This window comes from Sarcophilus harrisii, chromosome 3, assembly GCF_902635505.1.
Source record: "Sarcophilus harrisii chromosome 3, mSarHar1.11, whole genome shotgun sequence".
Classification (NCBI taxonomy): Eukaryota; Metazoa; Chordata; class Mammalia; order Dasyuromorphia; family Dasyuridae; genus Sarcophilus; species Sarcophilus harrisii.
Window position 1 is genome coordinate 534,385,997 of NC_045428.1, and position 21,075 is coordinate 534,407,071.

The 21,075-nt window shown below is 34.6% G+C and overlaps 1 protein-coding gene across 1 annotated transcript; it reads right to left on the reverse strand.

Annotated features, from left to right (window-relative positions):
* Nucleotides 1–7,985: 7,985 nt before the first annotated feature.
* Nucleotides 7,986–8,939, reverse strand: LOC116422118 (putative olfactory receptor 52P1). Its single transcript, XM_031957273.1, has one exon. It carries the CDS (start codon nucleotides 8,937–8,939, stop codon nucleotides 7,986–7,988), a length of 954 nt encoding a protein of 317 aa, XP_031813133.1.
* Between the last annotated feature and the right edge of the window lie 12,136 nt (nucleotides 8,940–21,075).

The window sequence follows — 21,075 nt, forward strand, 5'->3', positions numbered from 1 at the left end:
ATGTGATATGTGTGGGAAAGGATTCAATCATAAGGCAAAGTTTCATATTCGTCAGAGATCCCATGTAGAAATAAATGTATTATCCAATTACTATCTTAACTTCAAAAGTCTTGCAATTTCCTTCAATGCATATCACATATTTAGTCTTTCCTTGAGTTAATACTATTCTATGAAACAACATATAAGGGACTGAATTCATTGCCCCAAATTGTCAGTCATCTCTTATGTGTCCCTTTATTCAAATTCATCTTTTATTCCATTGTAGAATGAAAATTCTTTTTCTAAATAATCACACTGCTTTTTAGGAATAAATGAAAATTTGTTTGCTACACTTGTGTATTCATCTATCGTATGGCAATTTGTTTCTCTTCTGTAAGCCCTCCCATTAGGAAATAAAACTTTTCATAGATTTCTTTAATATCAGAGATACCCTCAACTCTCCAGTTTAATTAAGGTATAAAAGTTGCCCATGAGTGCAATGTTTCAGTTTGCTTCCATTAATAGTTGCCAGGAGAAGAGGTTCATTTAAGTTTTTGAAGGAGAGGGACAAAGAGAAGGATAGATAAAGGTAATACTATAAATGACAGAGAAAAGAAGTGAGCGATTTAGGAAATACAAATGATCACAAGACTGGCAAAGAAACATAAGGCAGTCATTAGGGGACAGATTTTTTTCCAGACAAGTTCTGGGGTTCTATAACACCCTTAATTGAAATAGGTAATTTTGAGATTTACCAAAATTTCATCTTTCAAAAGAGGGAAGATTTCTCAATGAAATTTTTAGTCTATCATTCATTCTACAACTATAAATAACAAGACTTAGAGAAATTTCATGGGAAGTGACCTTTTTTCTCTTAGAAGTTACTACAGAGGAATAGAAACTAAGGCATCCATTCTGCAGGTCTGGGTTGGAGCTTTAGCAACTACTGTCAAGTGGCTAGTATCTAATAAATATGAATGGATGGTAGAGGGAGACAGAATAGGGAAATGATGGAAGGGAGAAAAGCACATAGAGTTACTTCAATTGGAAGTTGAAAATACTAGGGAATTCTGGGTTTGTGATCAAGTAGAGAAGGGCCTGAAGGCAGAATTTGGGGGTTCCATTTTTATAGGAATTTTTAATAATAAAATTTTATTTTCATAATACATGAAAAGATAATTTTCAACATTCACTCTTGTAAAATGTTGTTCCAATTTTTTTCTCCCTTCCTCCACCTTCTCCCCTAGACAGCAAGTAGTCCAAAGTATTTTTAACATGTACAATTCTTTGATACATACTTCCACAATTATTAAGCTGCTGAAGAAAAATCAAACTAAAAGGGAAAAAATGAGGGGGAAAAAAGCAAACAGCAATTTTTAAAAGGGTGAAAAAAAGGTTGTGATTTCATTCAGTCCAGTCAGTCCTCTTTCTGGATGCTGATGACTCTCTAGGATTTTAAGGGATGTTAATAACTGTGATGATGGTACAGTAGAAGGAGAACATCCTTTTATGAAGGAGAAAAATGAAGTAAAGTAGCTGGAGGAGTTAAAAGAGAAAGAGTATTTGAGTCAGAAGTTTTGTATCTGAATCCTGGTTTTTTCATCTAATATTTTGGGCAAATTATATTACTTTTCTTGAATCTGACTTTGCTAATATGTAAAGGTGGGCTGAATTCAATCATTTTTGAGGTCCATGAAAAAACCTGGTAGTCACAAGACTAATAAGTGTCTTAGTAGGGTATTAATCCAAGTTCCCGGATACTCAGTGATCTTTCTCTAGTGCCAAGTGCCTCTTCTTCTACAAGTGGCTCAAAATGTGAGATTCAGGAACATCAGGTAAAGGAAGAAAGGGCCATGGTTTCCCTTTTATGGTCCTAACAACCATAGTCTATTCTCCTTAAGACTAATTTAGAGTGATGCTACTGTTCTAAACCCAGTTGTCATCAAACTTGGTATTATCCCTATTAGAATATTATCATCCCTTCCCCCTTGCTACGTTGCCCATTGTGGTTTCCAGATATTCCCAGCTGGCATATGAAATTAAATGTGAATTTTTGAGAGTTTTCTGAAAGCTGTAGATGAGAAACAAAGGTCATCAGATGACTAGAAAAAATTTGAAACTCAGAAATGCATAAAATAAATGTAAAATATTATATAATATCAATGCAAATTTTTAGTGAGTTATATATAAACAACCCATAAAGGAAAAATATTTCTTCTCTGTTTCACAGGGAGGACCAAAACATTTTACATGGATTTCCCTGATCATGTGGATACCATACCTCTAATCCTCCACAATTTAAAAGGCATAACTATATTTAGTTGTGAACTCATAGTCGATTGTGCAGTGGGCTCATTGAGATGCCTCCCTTATCTCTGAAGTACAAAAATAGATTCCCTCTAACTGCCATGTTGGTTGAGATGTCATCCATAATTTTTAATGATTGTTTCAATTGTATGCAACTCGTTATGACCCCATTTAGAGCTTTTCTAAGCAAAGATAATAAAAGTTTGCGAATTTTAGCTATTTTACAAATAGAAGAATGATGCAAAAAAAAAAAAAGTTAAGTGATCTGATCTGCCCAGGGATTGAATCTAATAAGTATCCAAAGGCAGACTTGAACTATTTATCCTATACCATTTCCTGATATCTCTGGAATCAGGATAGTCACAATATCCCTTGTGCTATCAAGCTGCTCCATCATCCTTTAACACTCATATTCATTTGACTTTGCAGAATCATAGAATCTAGAATAGAACAGAATCAGAAGGAATCTAGTGCAATTTGCATGAAATTATGAATTCCCTCTGGCCCATTTCTAATAGGAACACATATAACCATTTCTTGAAATCTAAGATTTTGTGGAGGGAAAATCTTAAAATGAACTAGTTCAATTTTTCACTCCACAGATAGAAAACAAGGCTGAGTCTGATGAAGTGAAGGCACAGAGAAGTATATTTCAGAATTGGTATTTGAATTTTGTCAACTCAGTGATCCTTCCATTAAACAAAGTCTTTGCTCTGGAGTGATTAAATAAATATTGTCTTACCCAGGAATCTTTTTAAAATTCCTTTTCAAAGAAGGTTCAAATGATTAATCCCTAACAATTTTGTATGATTGATTTTATTAGACAATGAAGCTTGATAATAGAAGATAGTAAGAGCTATTCTAATTACTTGCAAAATGAAAAAATCTTTGCCCTTACAAACTAAACATAATGGGGTTGGTCTTTCTTTCTTACTTTACTCCTGGGACACCTGCAAGGGAATAAATGTTGAATTAGATACAGGGACAATGAAGAATAAGTTCTCTGACACCAGGTCTGTTGTTTTGCTATTTCTCATGCTTTTGGGATGCCATATAAAGTGATTGATGCTGGGAGTATGAAAAGTCAGTTTTGGAGTTTGGAGCAAACTTTCCTAACTAGGCTTTGTTAGAGCAAAACCAGGTCATTTTAATTTCGAAGCAAAAATATTAGCAGTTTTCTTCCTACCTCCAGTCCCCCAAATGAAACAAAGCAAGATAGCATGGTGTGATAGATATAATATTAACCTTAGAAAAACTTGTATTTAGTTCCTGTCTTTGAAATGAACTAAATAAAACTGACCATGCAAATATAATCTATAAGCGTTCCTGGAACCTCTCTAAGCTATTGAGAGGCAAGAGATGAGGGAGGAGGAACCTGGTATAAAGAGAGGGAATTACATGAGTGGAGGACAGTGATTTTAATTATACAATTATCAAGATTAGTATACAATTATCTCTAAGGTTCAGTTTAATTGACTCTATCAAGAAAGGAACATCTTCTGGGGTATAACTCTTATGAAAGAGAAGAATACTGATAAGTTCCTATAACTTCTTAGCTCTGACAACTCTTCTTTCTAGCATTCTCATTTATCCTTCTTTTGTTGTACAATGACAAATCTTCTTTTATTCATCATAGTGCTTAATTGTTCAGTGGTATTTCTGTTCTTTTTCTTTCTGACTTTCCTTTCTAACTTTATCAAACACAATTCTAGACTCTCTTTTACACGGTTTTGGGAATAATTGGTACATTTTCAAGTAGAAAATTATACAAAGAACTTTAATGATAATAAGGAGTGAGAACTCCAAGATCCTGCTTCTATTGAATGATCTTGAGCAACTCACTTAACCCCTCTTTCCTCAGTTTCCTCATATGTCAAATGATATTTGCTCTAACCCACTTCACCAAGATCAACTGACATAATGGAAGAGAGAATGTTTTGGAAAACATAAAAATCATATATAAGTAAGGAGTTAAATTTTTAAGGATAAATCTAGACTTCCATGTGACTGGGACTTGTGATATAGTTATATTTTCTTTCTTTTCCAGGGAATTGAGAATGGGAGATAGGATTATGAAGCCATTGATCTCCATGGTTCATGTGGCCAGCTCCATGGCAGCTCCAGTGGCAGTAATGTACTGTCCTCCACTTCTAACTCACAGGCATTCCTGGCTATGAGGAGACTCACTGCTGAATTTTCACTCCTTATTTCTCTTTTATTGATTGGGATAATTGGTAATAGCACTATCCTTTACATCATTAGGATTGACCCAGGCCTCCATGAGCCCATATACTACTTTCTCACCATGCTGTCTCTTACTGACATGGATATGTCTTTTCCCACTATGTTCAGGATCTTCTGGTTCAATGCCAATGAGATCACCTTTGATGTCTGTGTGATCTAAATGTTTTTCATTCACTGTCTATCTAGACTCATCTGTGCTCCTGACAATGGGCTATGACCTCTATGTAGCAATCTGCAATCTTCTGAGGTATGCTACCATCCTCATCCCATGGCGCATTATTCACACAGGCTGGAATTTTACTCCCTAGAAGCACTTTGCTCATACCATCCTCACTCATTCGTTTTTTTGTGGTATCCCTTCTGTGACTAATGATCTTTGCTACTCATTCTGACTTCAGCAGGATATGATTAGGTTGGCTTCTGCTGATACCACCTTCAATGTCATGTATGGTCTGGCTTTGATCATATTAATCTGAGATGTGGACTCCCTAAGAATCATCATGTCCTGCCTCTTTATCCTCCATTCTATGCTGAGAATTGCGTCTTGAGAGGAAGACCTGAACTTAAATGTGACTTAAGACATGGGCAGGGAAAACAAAGGCAATTCTCTATCTATGCATTTGCTATATTAATCACTTGGATATATCCAATATGGACTTTTAAGGACATAGATATTGATAGCTTTCTCTGGATTCTTGCCCACCTCTCTCAAAATGAAACGTTGATTTTCTGCCTAAACTGCCTAAAGGAAATGGGAAACGAGGATATGAGACTGACTGTGAAAATTAATTATGTGTCCTAATCAAATTATTTTCTTATATACACATTTTAAATGCCTTAGTTAGCATAGAAAAATTCATTGTGTTAACTACTTCTTTAATAAAATATGGGGAATCATGAGGAGTGTCAAATATTCAACAATATAGCTAAAAATTGACAGAATGTGAATGACAAGCATTTCTGGATATAGAACTCAGTGTACAATGGTGAAGCAAAGTTACAGGTGATTGAGAAATACCAGTCCCAATGGTGATATTGAGCTTATTTCCTTCTGAGAGTAGTACTGTGAATATATTATGTTTTATAGATCTGTTTATTTGTTCTTATGAAATTTGGAGTTCAGTATGTGTTTAGGTACTTATTAGAGATAGCTAGATTGTTCAGATTTGAGGCAGCTAAATTGGAGTTAAGAAGACCTGAACTTAAATGTGACTTTAGACATGGTCAGGGAAAACAAAGGCAATTCTCTATCTATGCATTTGCTATATTAATCACTTGGATGTATCCAATATGGAACTTTTCCTGACTATGTATATTTGTTACAAGAATGTTTTTTAGAAACAATCTTTTTGATCAATTCTAACAATTCCAATATTAACAAATATCGTGCTTTGTTCCATCAGTCCTCAATTTACTTACTTTGTAGTTTTTGCCAGTACAAAAAACAATTACTATAAATATTTTTATATAGATGTAGTCTCTCTTCTTGCCCAAGTAGAGACTTTTCATGTAAATTACTCAGGGAAGTTTTGACTTTGTCTTTTCCTATCCATGCATAAAAATCTTTTAAGTGTAGTGCCATAGGATTTATTCTATGTCTATTGGTGTGAGAGTTATATTTACTTGTTATACTTAAAAGCCGGAGAAAACAGAGAGGCTCACAAACAGAACATCTCTGAAATACTAGATTATTCATTTATTTCTATATCCCAGATACCTAAGGATTGTGAACTAAGAAATTATCAATAACTATCAACCCATATTCTTTTCAACCTATGTAATATAAATACAAATCAAGGGAGTCATTAATAAGTATATTAGTCAAGAATAAACAGACCTTTGTAAATAATATTCAGCAGTGGAACATATATATTCATCATTTCATAATTACATGAAAGAATTAGAGAATATAAGATCTCATTGTGCTAATTTTTTTTGTTGTGAAAATATATGTCTACATAACAAAATGCCATTTTACAAGTTCTTTTACAATATTATATAAACCATTTATAAATAAAAATCTTTCAATAGTTCTTAAAAGGTGTAACAACACCCTGATCAATGAATCTCTGCCCATAGATATCAATGACAACATAAAAGGAAGAGACATGTCAAATTAAGTCATCAATATAAAATACTGTTATGCTGGAGAATGTACACAAAGGCAAAAGAAAAAAATTAATGAATTTAAATCATTTTTTTGATTTAATTTAATTTAAATGAATTTTAAAGAAGTTCATGGAATTAACTAAGTACAATTAGGTAAGCTGGAGATAAAAACAATAGAGGGAACAGTAAAGTGAGATAAGGAATAGGTTTTTGTGGGCAGTGGGAGTTTAGTGAGGATGCAAGAAGGTAGAAATGAGGAGGTAAGTAATTTGAAAAATTGTGAATAGTCAGGGAAATTTATGGAGTAAGAAGATAAAATGGATTATGTAATGAACAGCAAGGAGACATACCACTGGACTCAGTCATTGTGGGAAGTAAGTGGCAAGAAGAAAGGAAAAGTAGAAAGAATTCACATACAAGTTGGAGAAGAACTTTTTGTAAGTGATCCAATCTTCCAGATGCTCTTTTGGGGAATCATACAATGTTGATTGCATCAATCGCTAGAACATTGCAGAGGCTGTGAGAAGAAATAAATAGTAACTCAAAGAAACTTGATCTATTCATTCAAACAATACATGCCAAGTGGCTAAAGAATGTTCTTTCCCACAATATGACAATATTTGAATTAAAAAAAAACTTATAGAACTTATCTATCAGTAACTACATCTGTTATGGACATTACAGATGGAAAATGAGTGGGGCCCAGATTGCAGGAACAAAAGGAGCATAGATTGGATTGCCTTTAGACAACAGACAAACTCCTTCAATGACTTCAAACTTTTCATGAAAATAAAGACCCATCTTTTAATACCAACATTCTGCCATATGGCAGGAAGACGTGGAATCCAACAGTTTGTGAAGAATAAAAAATGTATATCATTCAGAACACAATGGAAAGTCACATGTTGAACGTGAGCAGGGTGCAATCTATATCAAGTGAAGATTTCTGAGGAAGAGGAGTAAAAGTTGCCATAATGTAATGCTTGATAGATAAAGAAGTTGTTCACATGGAAGGGCAATGGATGACCAATAAAATATCCAGAAAGTTTCACTAGTAACCTTGTAGTATCAAAAAAATATATAAGCAAGAACCCCTGAAAAATGGGTGTATGTATATGAGAAGACTTGTATAAGAGTCACACAGAATACGCAAATAGAGTTGTGTCCTGTCTTTCTAGAGATAATTTCTAATTTGTTGAAATCTCAGATCAATCTGAGATTATTGAGTATACCCACCTCACACTATATCTTTTAACTTAGTAGAACTTTAATAAATATTTACAAAATGAGATGTTTATCCTTTGTTCATCTCTATATGATCTATTCCTACTTATTTCTTATGAATCCTAGTGTTTCCCATACTTTTGGTTTGGGCAGAAGAGTTCCATTACTTTATCACGGATCTGTTTTGTTTTCACACCATAGATTAAGGGGTTTACTGTAGGAGGTACTAGAAGGTATATGCTAGCAAAGATGATGTGAATGGATGGAGGTACTTTCTTGCCAATTCGATGAGTGAGGAAGCTAAAAAGGGCAGGTGTGTAGGAGACCAAAATTGTGGAAACATGTGCAGCACATGTGCCCAGGGCTTTGGAGCGGGCATCCTTAGAGGACAACCTGAAGACTGCCTGGAGGATTTTGATGTAGGATATGGTTATAAGTGTTAGGTCTAGTATCATAACAGAAAGTGCAACACAGATGCCATATGCTCGGTTGATGAGGGTGTTGGCACATGCCAATTTAACTATGGCCATGTGCTCACAATAGGCATGTTTAATGATGTACTTGGTGCAGAAGGGTAGTCTTAATATGAGAAGTGGACAAGGAAGGACCATGACAATGGCTCTGGCAGCCCCAGCCAATCCCATCCTAATGACCAAAGGGTTGGTTAGAATAGTGGTATAGTGTAGTGGGTGGCAGATTGCCACATATCGGTCAAAGGCCATGGAGACCAATAAGGCAGATGAGATGATGCAGAAAGTATGGATAAAGTACATCTGTGCCAGGCACTCATCAAATGCAATAAGGTGAGTATCCAGCCAAAAGATGCTGAGCATCTTGGGGGCTGTGACAGAAGCAATGGCCACATCATTGAGACCCAGCATACAGAGAAAGTAAAACATGGGCTGATGAAGAGTAGGCTCCAGCTTGACAGTGAGGATGATGAGGGCATTCCCCAGGAGAGTCATAATATACAGGAGGAACACGGGAATACTCAGCCAGTAGTGAAAGGCCTCTAGGCCAGGAATCCCCACCAGGAAAAAAGCTGAGAAGCTGCGTTCTGTGGTGTTTTTTATCATGATGAGACTTCAGGAACAGCATGCTCAGGTTTTAAGTGTCTGGTCTGGGTTCAAAACTACACAAAAAGATGGAGAATAACACAAACAGACACATAGGTGAACAAAATATTAGAGCCTGTTGTGCTAGAATCAATGTCCTTGAAGCCTGAGAAAATAGTTACTAGTTACTGTACTTTTCAGAGCCCCATGATAAGAGAAACCCTCAGTACTTCTAATCCTAAGAATGAAGGTAAAGATGAAACTGATAAAGATTAATCATCCTTGAAATAAAGGCAACAGAAAAGCTGTATTTCACAAATTCCTCCTTATGTGTAGTTTTTCAACTTATCTTTTTCAGTGTATGATTGTTTTATTTGCTGCTTTAATTTCCACTTCATGTTCAGTGGTAAATGAAACATAGTATTAGAGAAAGAAACATTCTGGCCCCACAAAACAATAGGATACAATGCAAATTGACTGCTTCTTCCTCTACAGCTATAGGATCCCAGCTAAGAGGATGGAAAGATGCTCAGAAGTAGTAGTCCAACTCCTTCAATTTACAAATAACAACACTCAGGCCCTTGGAGATTGGATGTTCTAGTTACACAGAAAATAAAGATTATAACTAATATTTGAGCCCAGAATCTTTGATTTTAGTGTTACTCAAATTTTTATATTGATGTACTACACAAAGAATTGTCATGGTGAATTATTTCCAATGGTTTTTCCAAGATATGTCATTATCTTCTTTTCTTATCAAGCTGCTGTTTTCCTTAATCCCCTTATTCTTTCCTTTTCCATATGCATATAGTTAGACCTATGCATATGCAAACATATATGACATGTGTATGTATATATGCACACACACACACATATATATATATACATATATATAGGTGCATGTCTGATTTCATGAAACATATATTTCATTTATATGTGATATGGTTCCCCTTGCCTCTCAGTGAACTGTAAACTGCTTCAGGATATTGACTGTTTTTCTTTTCATCCCAGCACCTATCACCAAATATTCTATGTAAATACAGTGTTAATAAACAGACTTGTGATTATATTGTTATAGAAAGCTTCCAAATAAGGAAACTCCTTCCATCAATTCTTTGCAACTTCTGATCTTAGAGACTGTCTCAAACACTAATATGTTAAGTGACTTGCCCAGAGTTACCACTGTTAGCATGTAGCACAAGAGTGAATTGAGCCCATGTCTGGCTAGCTTTGTGACCTACTCCCTAATCATTATATTATGCTGCCTTTCAAATAATAGGTGCTTAATAAATGCTTCTTGAATTGAACTTGAATATCTACGGACTTTTAGAGCGTGTGTCAACATTTGGTTAGAAGAAAGATCAATCATATTTCAACAATCTTTAATGTTGACAACTATACACAGGGATGAAGATCATACACACATAACCAATGATACCATGTTAGGACAGAGAATTCTTTGCAGAGAGAGGGAATTAGAAAAGCAGAGGGAAAATATAATTGATGGTAGAGAAACTCTTATACAAAGATGAAAAATGGTGGCTCACTGCAAGAAATAGCATGAAAAGCAGACACAAGAATCTTAAATGCCCAACTTTTTAGAATTAATGAATGCAAAAGCATTGTAACCAGTGTAATGAGCAAATTTACTTATGTAGTTGAGCAGGATTGCAAAACCATAGCCCAGAGGGGAGGGAGGCTTACTTCAGGTGCATAAAGAAAGTAAGCAACAAACTGAGAAAACATATTCACAGTTTAAGGTTCTGATAAAGGCCTCATTTCCAAAATATATAGAGAATTGACTCTAATTTATAAGAAATCAAGCCATTCTCCAATTAATAAATGATCAAAGGATATGAACAAACAATTCTCAGATGAAGAAATTGAAACTATTTCTAGCCATATGAAAAGATGCTCCAAGTAATTATTATTCACAGAAATGCAAATTAAGACAGCTCTGAGATACTACTACACATCTGTCAGATTGGCTAGAATGACAGGAAAAGATAAGGCGGAATGTTGGAGGGGATGTGGGAAAACAGGGACACTGATACATTGTGGGTGGAATTGTGAATACATCCAGCCATTCTAGAGAGTAATTTGGAACTATGATCAAAAAGTTATCAAACTGTGCATACCCTTTGATCCAGCAGTGTTACTACTGGGCCTATATCCCAAAGAGATTTTAAAGAAAGGAAAGGGACCTGTATGTGCAAGATTGTTTGTGGCAGTCCTCTTTGTATTGGTCAGAAACTGGAAATTAAGTGGATGCCCATCAATTGGAGAATGGCTGAATAAATTGTGGTATATGAATATTATAGAATATTATTGTTCTGTAAGAAATGATCAGCAGGATGATTTCAGAAAGGCCTTGGGAGACTTACATGAACTGATGCTGAATGAAATGAGCGGACTAGGAGATCATTATATACTTCAACAACAATACTATATGATGATCAATTCTGATGGACATGGCCATCTTCACCAATGAGATGAGCCAAATCAGTTCCAATAGAGCAGTAATGAATTGAACCAGCTACAACCAGCAAAAGAACTCTGGGAGATGACTATGAACCACTACATAGAATTCCCAGTCCCTTAATTTTTGTCCACCTGCATTTTTTATTTTTTTCACAGGCTAATTATATGCTATTTCAAAGTCCGATTCTTTTTGTATATCAAAATAATTGTTTGGACATGTATACTTATATTGTATTTAATTCATACTTTGACATATTTAACATGTATTGGTAAACTTGCCATCTAGGGGAGGGGGTGGGAGAAAGAAGGGGAAAAATTGGAACAAAAGGTTTGGCAATTGTCAATGCTGTAAAATTAACCATGCATATAAATTGTAAATAAAAGACTATATAAAAAAATCTTAAAATGCTAGCACTAGAAGGGGATAAGCTTATTTATATTAAAAATTTCTTTATGTGATCACATATTTCCAAAACAAGTGCTGATTTTAAACAGAAAACCTTGTTATGTCATTTCACACTTTTGTAACTTAGAATAGGTCATTCAAATATTCTGAGTTGCTGTCCTTATTTATAAAATGAGGAGACTGAATTTGATGACATCTGACATCTCATTTTCATGTAAATTAATAATCCTTTTCTCATATAATTTTTGAAAGCTTTTTGATCCTCAAAAAGCCAGGTGTTGATGTCATTGATAACATTTTCCTGATTTCCTCCTGCCAAATAGTTATGCTCTACTTCCATAAATCCATTGTAAATTACACTACTTTTTAAAGTATCCATATTTATGTGTATTCTACACAAATTTGTATAAGTATTTTTGGCTCCTCCATTAAAATGTAAGTTTCTTGAGAGTTAGAATGTTTCATTCTTTTTTTTCACTTTTTATATTTGTATGCCTACTACCTAATAATATCTGTAATAGTAAATGTTTCCTTGCTTGATGGTTATTGTTATTGTTGTTATTGTTATCATTAAATGATATTTGTAAAAACATTTAAGAGTTTATAAAGTGTTTAAATGGTAAACTCATTTAAGATCTTTTATTCTAACTCCTGAACTGTCATCTAGATCATACCTTAGACCTCAGAGTTTACTATCATGTAAATCATACTTTATTGTTCCTTATACATATCAGCTTACCCTCAACCCAAGGGACTGGATCTTCATGACAAGGATGCTTGGGCATTTTTTCTCCATCTTCTATCCTATTTATTTTAAATTGAGTAGCTGCTCGAGGTATATTTTTCATTCTGTTGCTGAACAAAAACTGTTCCAATTATGAATTTTTTATTTTCAGATCAGCATCTGTTCAGTGTGAGGATTGAGTTGCCAGCACACTCTGGCCCTGCTTTCTATATTGTTTTGGACAAAAGGTGATTGCTTTATAGAACATCATCTAGGTACCCTATATTCCCTACACTTAACCTACATTGTCTAGAGTGCTAGACAGAGTCCTGTTGGCAGATACCAAGAAAAGAGAATACGTGGTACTGTGGTTTTTGACCAATTCACACACAAATTCAACTAAGTACAAAGGACAAAAATAGTTTCTATATATCATTTATAGGCTGTTCCTCAGTGTATGTCATTTTGTTTATGGTTTTGGTCATATTCTGTTTTTGCCCTTATCTCTTATGTCTTGTGCAGCACAGCTATGAACCAGGCTAGGTTCAGAAATTATGTACTGCAAATGATTATTGGTCAATTCATTGAAAATCCAATCACAACCATACTGAGGTTTGTTATTGCATAGGTAAAAAGAAGAAAGAGCATAGGAAGACATCAGGAAGAGTAAGCAGGAAAATTAACAGACCACAAAATGTAACATGATCTTTTTCTCTAACTCAGCACTTAGCATAGTACCTGGTACAACGTAGGTGCTTAAAAATGCTTATTGATCAAAGTCTATATAGAGCAAGTTTTGTTGTACAAAATATATTTTTTACAATATTCCAAGAATTTCCTTATACCTGACTATTATTTCAGGCTCATCTTGAAGCACAAAATTCTAGAAACTCAGTATTTATATAAAATCATGAAATCTTATAATTAAAAAATTTAAAACAATTAATTTCTAGCCTAACTCCTACATCTGATGATGTGCTATCACCCATAGCATTCACCAAAATGTTGAGGAGAATTAATCTAGCTTTTTTTTGGACACATCTTCACTACCTTACCTGGTACCTGCCTAGAGATTATCCTTCTTCCTGCTTATATTGTTCTGTAGTTCTTCATGACCTCTGACTGTGACTTCCATTCACTTTTTCTTCTTCTACTCTGGGGCCAAGAAGAATTTAAAAAAAAAAAAGTACTTTGTAAGCCTTGAAGGGTCAAATATATTTGTACTTGTAAAGATATATATATATATATATATATATATATATGTAATATATATCTATATGTATTCACATATGCATATATGCACATGATATAAATATATGATATACATACACACATTATATATATATATATATATATATATATATATATATACACACACTCATACATATCTATGTATGTATGTGTATATGGAGTTCTATCTGAATTAACACCCTGTATCAATGCAAATCAGCCTTTACTGGGTACAGTTTAAAATATTAGAGATTTGTCTGTGGCACAGAGAGATTAAGTCAATGATCCAAGGTCATACAGGATATGTGAGAGGCAGAATTTGAATTTATATCTTCCTGAATCAGAGACTGATTCACTATTCATCATGCAACATGATCTCTCATGTGATATAAACATGAACATTTACTAGTCTATGTTAAACTAATTTTAAATATTATATCTTGCATTTGGCTCATAGGAATGAATGACCTCCAGACATATCCGAATATCCTGGCTCTTCCTAACATCCTCCATCTTCTTCCAGTCTCAGATCTATTTACTTACCTAAGAGTCATTTTCAGGATTAAAAGAGCATCCAACCACTAAGCATCTAAGAACTCTATTTGGACAACGCACATAGGAAGAGTATACTTTCTAATGGGAAATGTCCCTTAAAGCTATTTTCCTGGCTACAGAAAGATCCTGGGCCATCTCTGCTGTTTCTCATACCCATGGAGCAAATAGTAAGGCTGGAGATAAAGGACTGACTAATAGCTATGATAACCCCCGATTGCTTTCCTACCAGTATAAATTCCTTGGGGTCCATGATTCATCCAAGACCGATTTTCGCTGGTGTGCACCTAATTTGCTATTTCAATCACTCTGGAATTGACTGTACAGGGATTGTACAGGGGGTTAAACTTCTTTGTAGAATATGATGGCAGCCCCAAGAGGCCAGACTGCAGAAAGATCCCTGTAGAATAATAGGAAACTGTGGAGAAAAGAAAAAAGTTATCAGAAAAGCTTTACATGGTACCTGTGTAATGTGATGTTTTGGGGGAATAGGTACAAATTTAGCTGATTCTAATTCTTATTATGATATTAAGTTATTTGTGATCTTTATTTTTTCTTCTCTTATTTTAAACATTTTATATTTTTGATTTTCCTGAACTTCTTTTGTGTTCTCAGTTTTGGTAGCTTATAATTTTGTTTGGGAGGTTATATTAAGTCAAGCATTCTTATTTTGTGGTGATCTTATGTCTGTTTTTGTGTGGGTAATGTAATCACTTTATTAATTGTTAAGGACCATGCCTAAGTGAAAGGGCAGGTCAATTCTCCTAGAGCCTCCACAGCTGTTAATCATTAACTTGAAGGAGTTGCAAAGCAGCCTTTGAAGATGTTCCCTGTGTATTGGGAATGAAATAAATTGGAGGGAAGAGGGAAGAGGAGAGAGGTTAAACAACACAACTGCCTCTCAGTAGAGGTCAGAGAACACAATTGCCTCTCAGTCTCCTTGTATCATCATCATCCTCTCACATGAAGAGATCCATTCTACAGGTCTGAGTTAGGCCTCCAGCAGCCACTGGCAGGTGGCTCCCATATCACAACAATTAACGATGTCAGTATTTTAATAAAACGGTAATTTGGCCCCCTCTCTCTCTTAGAACAAGACAACAGGTCTGTTGAGCTGAAAGCTTGTATGTTCTTTGGGAAGAGAAGCGCTCAAATGAATGGCAGTAAGCTGTGATTGAGTGAATGGATGTTACAATGAGGGGCTGAAAGTGACATTATATTATCCTTGGACAGAGACTATCCCTATACCCAGACCACCCCCAGCCTTAGGTTTTTAAGACAAAAAATCATGCTCTACCTAAACCCAATCAAAACACATTAGTTATCCTTCATTGTTTTTGAAGGTAAAATTTAATCCAACCTCCTCTTCCAATCAGCAATGTCTTCCAAAAGACTGAACTTTAAAAATCAGAACTTTAGTAAAAGCATCAGGTATAAGAGGACCTCTTTATTTCCCAAATTATTGGTTATTAATAATAATTTATCTGATTCCTTATTTAATTCTAATTGGAAAGTGCAGTATCTTCTGTAAATCACTAACTAATAGGACAAACATCTTATCAAAGACTTCTAAATATGGGATTTAATGAAGAAAAACAATGAAAGGGGAAAATGGAAAGATGTACAAGTGTTTTGACAAAACAGAGGGAGCAAACCCTTTGGTAACATTTTGATAAAATCAATATGGGAAATACCTTTTAATAAGTGAATGTTATAGACAAGAGGCATGTAGGGAAAAATACATTGATAAAATAAAAGTCTCATTCCTTTGGGTCTGTGGATATGTTTGCTGCAGCTTTTTGGCTTGGACATGGTATCAGAGCAGTTCTTCTATGGTTCAGGTCACTTATAGAAATCTTATTCTCAGCTACAAAAATTCTAATCGGTCTTAACACAGAGACAGTCATGCTTCATATAAATTATGTCATTAAATCTAAACCTTTATGAAAATGTATGACTGGTAGGAAGGGTGCAGGTCTACTTTCATAGTACAATTCAGGAAAAAACAGAGATGCAGTTCTTTTGTGCAATTATCCTTTTCCTCTAAAACATACAGGTTCTTACTAAATATAACAGAAAAATTCTTTAGGCTGCAGGCCTGAATGTAGCTCAAAGAATTCTGTTCCTGAACATGAATAGACTGATATCAGTAGAAAAAGATCTTGACAGATGGCATTCCAAGTGATGAATATTGGAGCATGTCCATACAATTGTATATGCAGATTAAAGTACTTTGGTTTGGCCAGTTCATCTTCCACTCCCAGCTGCAGTTCCACTTCCCATAGGGCCATAGCTTTGCTCCCTACTATTATCCTCTGTTTCCTAGCTCCCAGGTCATGAAATTATTCTCAAACAAAGAACTTCAAATGAATAGTAGTCCCACAAGCTCAAATGAATAGAAATCCTGAAGATCTTCCTGCCTTCCCTTCCTCAATTCCTGTGAGAACATGAGGAAGCATATGAGCTATATCATATATTCTAGCATAGACACAAACCATAAGAACAGATTATCTAGAATCTGCAGGTTAAAATGTTTATAAAGTGACTCTGCTTAGGGAAGGGGAGAGTGGAGGTTCTGGAGGGAGGAGGAAACTTCCTGTGATCATGCCCTTGTATATAGCAGTTAGAAAAAGCTGGTGGTTCACAGGGAAGGGTAGTTATACAAGTACACATTTCTACAACTTTTTAAGGGATGTAAAAGTACTTGTATCACACTGACCTTTGAAACAAGCATCACAACAATTTTTGCCATTGTTCAGTGGTTTTCAGTCACGTTTGTTTCTTCACAACCCTTTTGGGATTTTCTTGAAAAAGCTGCTTTATTGGTTTCCTTCTCTATAATCTCTTTGCTCATATTTTACTTAAGATTTTTGCATCAATATTCATTACAGAGATTGATCTATAATTTTCTTTCTTTGTTTTCATTCTGCCTGGTTTAGGTATCAGTACCATGTCTGTGTTATAAAAGGAATTTGGTAGGGGTCCTTGTTTCCTATTTTTTCAAATAGTTTATATAGTATTGAAACTAATTGTTTTTAAATGTTTGGTAGAAGTCACATGTAAATCCATCTGGTCCTGGGGATTTTTTCTTAGGGAGTTGGTTAATAGCTTGTTGTATGGGCTGAGGCTTGAGTGGATATACTGAGGTCCCAAGCATATGAGGTTAAATAGTAATTGGATTATACTCTATTAATATACATGCTTGGAGAAAGAATGGCCCCACCCACTCTCTGTGCAAGTTCTGATGTGTTGTATAGAAATGACAATTTTGGTGGGTGGAAGCACAGAGACAGGAAGAGAGGCTGGGAGAGATTGTTGTCTGGGTTCTGTTCTGGTAGCTGCTGGTCTCCTGGCTTCTGGTCTAGCTTAGCTTCCTGACTCAGCTGCTCATTACTATTGCCTATTCCTTCTACCTCTGACCATTCTTCATCTCTGCTAAGAATAGAGATTGACGATTTTCCCCTACTCTGAATTCCTGACTCTGGCTGATTTTAAAATACGGTCATCACAGCTTGTTCTATTTCTTTTCTAAAATGGGACTATTTAAGTAATTTATTTCCTCTTCTGTTAATCTGGGCAATTTATATTTTTGTAGGTACCTCCACTTTACTTAGGTTATCAAATTTATTGGCATAAAGTTGGGCAAAGTCACTCCTAATTATTGCTCTAATTTCCTCTTCATTGGTGGAACGTTCCTTTTCATTTTTGAGACTAACAATTTGATTTTCTTCTTTCCTTTTTTAATCAAATTAACTGAAGGTTTATATATTTTATTGTTTTTTCATAAAAGCAACTCTTAGTTTTATTTTTTAATTCAATAAGTTTTACTTTCAATTTTATTAATCTCTCCTTTTATTTTTAGAATTTCAAGTTTGGTATTTGATTGGGAGGTTTTAATTTGTTCTTTTTCTAGCTTTTTAATTGCAAATCTAATTCATTGATTTTCTCTTCTCTATTTTATGGAAGTAAGCCTCTAGAGATATAAAATTCCTCTTATTACTGCATGGCTGCATCCCACAAATTTTGGTATGGTATCTCATTGTTATGTTCTCAATGTGTGTATGATTTGCTATTTCATCCATTCATTCTTTAGGATGAGATTATTTTGTTTCCAATTACTCTTTAATCTATTTTCCTCTGGCCTTTTATTGAAGGCAATTTTATTTCATAGTGATCTGAAAAATGCATTTACTATTTCTGCCTTTCTGCATTTGATTTTGAGGTCTTTATGTCCTAATATATGGTCAATTTTTGTATAAGTTCCATGAACTTCCAAGAAGAAAGTGTGCTTTCTGTCTCTATTCAATTTTCTCCAAAGGTCTATTGTACCTAATTTTTCTAGTATTCTATTTACCTCTTTCACTTCTTTCTTATTTATTTTGTGATTTGACTTATCTAGCTCTGAGAGAACAAAATTGAAATCTCCCACTATTATAGTTTTGTTGTCTATTTCTTCTTGCAGCTCTCAATTTCTTTTTAGGAGTTTCCATGCTATACTACTTGGTGCATATATGTTTAGTATTGATATTGCTTTATTATCTATGGTATACTTTCCCAATATATAGTTTCATTCCTTATCTCTTTTAATTAGATCAAGTTTTGCTTTTGCTTGATCTGAGATCAGGATGGCTACTCCTGCTTTTTTTTGTTGTTGTTTTTTACTTCACCTGAAGCATAATAGATTTTGCTCTAAACTTTTCACCTTTACTCTGTATATATTGCTCTGCTTTAAATGTGTTTCTTGTAAACAACATATTATAGGATTCTGGCTTTTAATCCAGTCTGCTATCCACTTCCACTTTATGGGACAGTTCACTCTATTCACATTCACAGTTAAAACTACTAATTCTTTATTTCCTGCCATGTTATTAACCCCAAATTTTACTTTTCTTTTCCCCCTTTATCTTCTTCCAAGCATTTTACTTATGAGCACCACTTGCTTCAACCTGCCCTCTCCCTTTAGAATTCCCCCCCTTTCTTGTACTTTTCACCTACTATTTCTGTTTTCCCTTCTACGTAGCTTACCACTTTCCTTTTTACCTTTCCACTCCCACTTTTCTATGAGAGAAGTTTCTTTGTGAAACCAAGTATGTCTAATATTTTCTCTTTGAGCCAAATGTGATGACAGTAAGATTCACACAATGCTCATCCCCCTCATTTCTTTCCCTCAAATATAATAGATTTTCTTTTCCTCTTAATGTGATGTAATTTCCCTCACTTTACCTCCACTTTTTCCTTTTTCTGGTACAATCACTTTTCCATCTACAATTTCTTTTTTATATGATAACAGTAAAATCAAATTATACATGCACTCTCAATATATACCCATAACATAAATACAGTTCTCAAGAGTTCTTTTCTTTTTATCTTTTTATGCTTCTCTTGAGTTCTATATTTGGAGGTCAAATTTTTTTCTTTAGCTATTGTCTTTTCATTAGAAGTGAATGGAATCCACCTGTTTCATTGAATGTCCCTCTTCTTTCCTGGAAGAAAGCGCTCATTTTAGTGAGGTAGTTTATTCTTGACTGCATTCCAAGTTCCTTTGCCTTTCAGAATGTCAGATTCCAGGCCCTTCAATCCTTTAAGGTGGAAGCTGTTAGATCCTGAGGAATTCTTATTGTGTCTCCTTGGTATTTGAATTGCTTTTTTTTTCTTGCTGATTGTATTTTTTTTCCTTTGTCTCATAGTTCTGAAATTTAGCCACAATATTCCTTGCAGTTTTAATTTTGTGGTCTCTTTTAGGAGATGTTCGGTGAATTCTTTCAATGGCACGTTTACCTTCTGGTTATAGAACATCAAGGCAGTTTTATTAATGATTTCCTTAAGTATAATGTCTGGGCTCTTTTTTTAATCATGATTTTCAGGAAGTCCAATAATCCTAAGATTGTCTCTCCTAGATCTTTTTTTCCAGGTCAGTAGTTTTCCCAAGAAGGCATTTTACATTTTTTCCTATTTTTTCAACTTTTTAGTTTTGCTTGACTGATTCTTGATGTATCATTGAGTCATTCATTTCCAATTTTGCAGTTCTGATTTTTAGTGAATTATGTTCTTCATTTACTTTTTTACTCCTTATTGTATTTGTTCAATTGAATTTTTAAATGAGTTGCTTTGTTCTATTTCACAAATTCTGTTTTTTAAGTAGTTAATTTCCTTTTCCATTTCATAAATTCTGTTTTTCAGAGTTGTTTTCTTTTTCCATTTTGTCAACTCTATTATTAAAGGAGTTATATGCTTCCATTTCATTACTATTTTGTAGTGAATTTTCTTCAGATAATTTCTGTGTTTTCTTTTCCAAACCCTCTTGTAAAGTTCTCATTTCCTTTTCCCATTTTTCTTCCAGCTCTCTTTTAAGATCTTTTTTTATAATTTCTTCTAGAATAGCCTTGTGTGATAGGAACCAATTTATATCATCCTTTGAGGCTTCATCTGAAGACTATCTGCTTTTAGTCTCCTCAGGGTCTGAAATCTGTTCTTCTCTCAAACTATGGTCAGAGTTCTTTTTGCTTTTTTACTTATTTTTTAAAAGTTGAGATCTGCTTTTAGGGCAGGGGAGGTTTTCCAAGATTCCTTTACAAGTGGCAGTGGCTATCTGAGCCTGTGCAGAGGAGCCAACATTGGAGATTCCTCTCAATAGATTCTCTTAGCACACAAAACCTGCACCACCCCAGGTCTGCACTGCTGGCACTGGTATCTGTGCTTGGCCTGCTTGGCCTTGGCCTGCCTCCCTCTGTACTCGATTGAAACAGACCTTTTCTGGTGATCTT